A 6,000-nucleotide genomic window follows, 5' to 3' on the forward strand; every position below is an offset into this window, starting at 1 on the left:
CAGAAGGAAACTGATTTCAACAAATCATTTTTACTTGCGGATATGACAAACATCAGTACAGCCTCTTGGTAAATATGGCGGCTGATAAAAGGAAAACAGCAAAACATTTTTCTCATCATCATCAGAGAAGTTGTTGTTTCTGAGTAAATTTTCAGTGTTTCCATTTCTGCAAAGTGGAACCGCTTAGCAAACAACATGTGAATGCCAAGCAGACCGGAGACCTCTCCAACAGCAAGAAGTGAATCAGCTCAGAGGGAAGAGTCTCCATTTAGATTAGCAATAAAATAAACAATGAAAGGCTAACTTATTTTTTAGTAATAATTTACTAAGAATACTTTAATAGTAAAGTAATGTCCATTACTTTGTTATATATAGCATATTTCTTTATAATGTTCAGCTCCAGCATTTTGAATTCAGCTGGCAGCATTGCACCAAGCTACTTGGACAACCATCAAAAGGAAATAAAATATTCAAACTCTAAACAAACAATTGCTAGATGTTTCCTTTCTGTAGTTGCATTTTTTTTTCTGGCTGATATTTTAAACACTTTGTTCTGAAGGCTCTGCCTCTGAGAACAAACAGCCAACAAACCCTACCCTTCATCAACTATTTGGCAGCTTTCCTTCAATACATGCCTGAGAGACAGAGGAACTGACAGTAACCCTGAGCCAGGCATTGTGTGACATTTATTTCTTTTTTTAGGGTGATGATTTTCAAAGCTTTGTAACAATAAATACTTGCCCTAATCATAGCCTGATAAACTCTTTAAGGTATTGGTCAAAAGTGAATGCAAATGTGTGTGATCCTGAATATTTCAATATATGACTGAGCTTTTAAGTAAGTTAAGCATTCCCTGATTTTCAATTTGATAAAAATATTCAGTCTCTGGCTTTTATAAAGATCTGACCAACAAAAATCTATTTCCATACTGATTTCCCTTTAAGAATAAGTTTTCTTCTTGTTTTATAGTCAGTTGTCAGTAGATTTATTTCAGGAACAGAAGCAAAGTCACATCATGCTGTCTTTGTAATACATGGGTTTACCATTTTAAAATAAATTATTGTACTACCAGTTGGTACACAGTCAGAATTAGTAACAGATATTATGTTTGCATGTTTTCCCTAGAGGGTGTAGATGCTCAGAGATTTCCACAAATCTGCTGATATATGTCACCACTCCAGAATCATCAGTTCTTTGCATTAATGGCCCAGATTTGTTAAAGTGGAGTTCTGTGGGTTATTTCCAGAATTCACAGTCTTATCTGTTGCAAACAGCATTCAAGTCTACTGCATTTGTCAGACACTTTGTTTCACTCTGGGTTGGAGCTGCTTGCCAGTCACAGTGGAGCTGCTTCCAAAGCAGATTTCTGATATTTTAGAGTAGCAGCATTTTAAAAAAGAACTTTCTGGTTCATGCAAACATTAAAAGATCCAAAATGTTCTCTCAATGTTCTCTCAATTTAATCAAGACCTCTTGCACTTCTGAATTTCTCATTTTACATTGACTATTATTCTCTAAATAATAAACTACTACTGCTAATGAATAATTCATTAGCAGACCATTTAAGCCCTTTCAGATATATTTTCATTTTCATCTGTGCATGTTTGGGGATTGTTGGAACAAATTAAAAGGAAGCATCGTTGAAAAGACTTTTTATATATCAAATTGAAATCGGCAATAACATGAAATGCCAAAAATTATGAAACATAACAATGAAAAAGTAGTTTTGTTTAAATCCCAAAGAACATAAAATCATTCCCTTGGTTGTTCATAGAAACATAACTTTCAGGGTTATATGCAAAGTTTTACACAACTAAACAATTTTCATTACTCTCCATTTCCTCTGCATGACAAAAAACTGCATAAATGCAGCATTAAACTCCATCTGGGAGCCAGAAGTTTAAAATGTACCTCACCTCAGCTTTTTTGTGTTTGTGTGTGATGGTGAATATAGATATAATTTTTTCCTTTTGTCTCTGCAGTGGCAAGGAGAGACGCAAGAGTTTTGTCCCAACGCCAAAGTGGTGCTGGTGGGCTGTAAGCTCGACATGAGGACAGACGTCAACACCCTGAGGGAACTCTCCAAGCAGCGACTAATCCCTGTCACTCATGAGCAGGTAAAGATAAGCTGGAGATGGATATCTGAGATGAAAAGGGGGGTTGGGATAAATAGACAGATAGTGTTTCCTCTAAGATGGCTTCCAGAGAGAATCCTCGGAAGAAACACTTCTTGAAACATCAACTAAAGCAGAAGGGAAACCACCAGGGATATTCATTTGGTTTTGCATTCTTAACAATCAAATACTACAGGAGCACAAAAAGTGCAGTGTAAAATCCCCTGAGGATGCTTTCTGTGGTTGGCACACTGACCAGAATGTGCTGATATGTAATTCAAGGCTGCTTTTCTTTGTTTTTTTAAAGGCCGCAGAAGAACCAGTGGCTAGTGGAGTTTACGTCTACAGTAACCATGCAGATGTAGGGGGTTTTTTGAAATGCAGAATGAATAGAAAACGGACATTGATAAACGGGCAAGTCCTTTTATCGCATTCAGCCTTGGCCTCTAAGCCAAGGACGCGGGGGAAAAGAGGGCAGGAGGCTGATGATAAACTGTAAATCTGGGAATTTTTTAATCAGCTCTCATTGTGCTTTTGTTACTGTCCTTCTGTGTTCGATGTACAAGTCAAGATTTTTCTCAAAAGCTCAGCCACATAAAAAGATTAAACAAACAAAATCCAGATAAACAGTAGAGCAGATCGTATGCAGACCACATAAAACACTTGTTTTAGTTTCAATTTTGTTTCAGGGCAGCTGTGTTTGAAGATACCCCCCAAAAAACTGAGTCTGCCAGCAGAGACCAGAGCTGCGCACACAGACATTTTGGTGCTCTAATCCAATAGCTTGTGTTGTTATCCTGCTGTTGATCTCAAATTGATTTAGAGCAGAGCTGAAGAGTCGCCAGCGAGAGTGACCACTGGGTGAACTCCAGGTATTTCCACTCTAATCTGATGGAGATTCGATCAGCTGGGCCTCCTCCAACCTGCCACAGCTGAGTCTAAAACCGTTTTCCCGCCTGATGAAGGCTTCGCTGCTCATTAAATGAACCTCGGAGCGCGCCGCGATAGAAATCAAACCACGTCAGCTGAGGATGTAAACGCCGTTTGGAGAGCATGTGGTTTAAGCTGCGTCCTGCGTCCTACAACCTCTGCATGCGAATTAAAAGCCGCTCGTGAAACAAGAGAGATCAGCCGAGTCTGAAGTGCATCGCTGAGTGGGGTCTGGGGATTTTAAAATTAAATTTGCTTCACTCGATCTTAAGCAAACAATTTGCAGTCTTAATTATCTCTGTATATTGTTACATTACTCAGGGGTAATCTTCAGATCTAGATGAGTTCTGTTTGAGTTTAGTCTCTCTGAACGGCTTCACTGACAACATCAGGTGCTCCCTCTTCCTGAGAAACCAGCATCTGTGTTCATCTTGTGACAAAAGGCCTTTATTTATTCACTAATTGTTGCACTCTGCAACTGAACTCTTTTTGTAAAAGGTACATTTAGCAATCTGAACTGTCCACACATTTAAAACTAAATGTAATTTCTTTGCTATGGAGCCGCCAGACTATTTTCTATAATCTTGAAGTAAACTTGACTCAGTGTTGCCTGGGTTTACACCTGTTTACTTCAATCTTAGCATCAACCAGCAAGGAAGAATCAGATGGAAATTCAGATGGATGAGTGGATTTTTCCATCCATCTTATTCATGTTTACAAGTTTCATGTTTAAAATCTGATATTTTTGGAAATATGCCACAGAGTTATAAAAAGCTTTGGGATTTTATAGATTAATTTTGGGCTAATAGACCAGAGTTTTAGGAATTTGTGCTTTGAAATATTGAAGTGAACCCTGTTCAAGGAAATATGACAGTCTTTAAGTTACACAGGACCCAAGAGATTCACCCTCCTTCAGTACCAATTATTGCCTATATAGTGCAGACTACTATTTGGTCCTAATCCTACTTTTTCTATGTCAAAATGTTTATTCTTTAGTATTTTTAGATCTAAATAAAGAAACAAGACGAAGAAATGCCTTTGCGTCAGATTGTTGGCAACAAAGTGCCTGAATGTGTGATTTAAATTTGGTTCTTTGCCAAGTTGTCTGTTATGTATAGAGTCTATACTATAGACACAACACTCATTTATCCTTGAGCATTTATATGAATTTTTCAGATCAGATCAGATTTAGTGACTTATAAAGCATAAAACACTAATCTGAAACAACCAAGTACTGGGCTGAGTGTAAGTCTGATCAAAACAAACTTTTAAAGATTACAACAAACATGAAGATGTCAGACTGTATTTGTTCGCAGTGTTGGTTCCCATGAGAATCAAGTAGCAAAATGTAACTTATCTGTTTGTTGCACCTTCGACATATTTCTGTTGTGTTTATGCATGTGACGTCAATGGGAAGTCAGTTCTGCCTGTTTCCTGTCAAGATTAGGAGTAGTATTTCAAATGCTTGGAGCGAAGCTGCTCTGTATTTTATCCTACCAAAGAATTTAGATGTTTTTCTACAATATGAGTGTCAAGGCAAGCTCTGTAACAAGAGTGGAGCCTGCTACACTTCCATCAAAATGTTTTTAAGTTGTTTCTGTGGCTGGTAAGTCAAACTGTCTTAACTTCATCTCCTCTCTTTCTTTGTTCCAGGGAAGCGCAATAGCCCGACAGATGGGGGCGGTGGCCTATGTGGAGTGCACCTCCAAGGTTTCAGAGAACAGCGTCCGCGACGTGTTCCACATCACCACCTTAGCGTCGGTGCGGCAGCCGCATAAGCCTCAGTTAAAACGCAGCAGTTCCCGCAGAGGCCTGAAGAGGGTTTCGCATCTGCCCCTGCCGCCTCTGACGGGTCGGACTGAGCAAACGGACCCCGCCCCGGCCATCCAAAAGGACCGGGCCAAGAGCTGTTCACTAATGTAGAGAGCCCCAGCCTCAGTGATATGCAGTATATATGTAAATACACAAAACAGAAATATATGAAAGAGAAAGTCTATTTATTATTTGAGAGGGATTTTTGTTTTGTTGCGCATTTTCTTTTCTTTTTTTGTTGTTGCACTCTACATGAGGGAGAAGAGAAAAACACCGCTCCGTGAAAACAAATGTTTTGGATTTTATTTCCCTTTTTTTGCTGTGTGTAGGAGCGTGTGGGCGTGTGTGTGCGTGTGCATACTTTAGAAGCTGTTTACTTCTTTGTGTTGTTTTGAAACCATGGCAAATTGGACTAACCCTCTGGAAATGCAGAAGCCGCGATAGTGGAAGTGCGGTCTCGTCTGAGGGAATTAAAGTGAAATTAATTTCCTGAGAAGGATGGCGCGGCGGCGAGCGGGAAGTGGCCATGTGAGGGGAGCCGTGTTCATTCAGGATATCAGCGAATGAAACTTGTTGTTTTTCACGGAAGGTGTTGCTTGGCTGCCTGAAGTTGCTTCTCCTGTTGCTAAATTTGGGAGGAAAACAAGCAAATCCATCATTTATGCTGAAAGTGGACTCTGGTGTGTATCTGAATGATGACGGTCTATTAAGAGAAGGTGGTTGAAGGAGACTGAAATGTTGTTAATGGTGTGTGTGTGTGTGTGTGTGTGTGTGAGCACTACCACCAAAAGTGCATCTTAGGAACAAAATATTGTATTTTATTTAATTTTTTTCCCCCAATTTAACACTATTTTTCTCTTTCTCCGATTTGTGCCAGTTTGATTCTGGAATTAATGCTGTTAACAAAATTTTAAAGATTTGTGGGAAAATAAAATGCTTAAAAACTGGGGCTATTTTGTTGTGCTTGCACTCTGGAAAAGTGTAATTTCTGTTTAGACTGTATTTTATTGCTTTAATTATTTCAATGGCATTGAACTTGCTACAGATTGATTTATTCTGTTTTTGCTTTTCTTGTGACACATTTAAAGGTTTAACTTAAAAATTTAATAAAGTACATCTTGAATATCTGAGCAAATTGAAAAAA

The 6,000-nt window shown here is 38.7% G+C and overlaps 1 protein-coding gene across 1 annotated transcript in view; it reads left to right on the forward strand.

Moving 5' to 3' along the window:
- The window catches only part of rnd2 (Rho family GTPase 2), a 30,725-nt gene extending 24,725 nt beyond the window's left edge, over positions 1-6,000 (forward strand). The window contains exons 4-5 of the mRNA XM_028041519.1: positions 1,983-2,117; positions 4,698-6,000. Of these exons, the coding sequence (XP_027897320.1) occupies positions 1,983-2,117; positions 4,698-4,967 (405 nt within the window). The 3' untranslated portion in view covers positions 4,968-6,000. The remainder of the gene's footprint in view (positions 1-1,982; positions 2,118-4,697) is intronic.

This window comes from Xiphophorus couchianus, chromosome 16 (genome assembly GCF_001444195.1).
Source record: "Xiphophorus couchianus chromosome 16, X_couchianus-1.0, whole genome shotgun sequence".
Taxonomy (NCBI): Eukaryota; Metazoa; Chordata; class Actinopteri; order Cyprinodontiformes; family Poeciliidae; genus Xiphophorus; species Xiphophorus couchianus.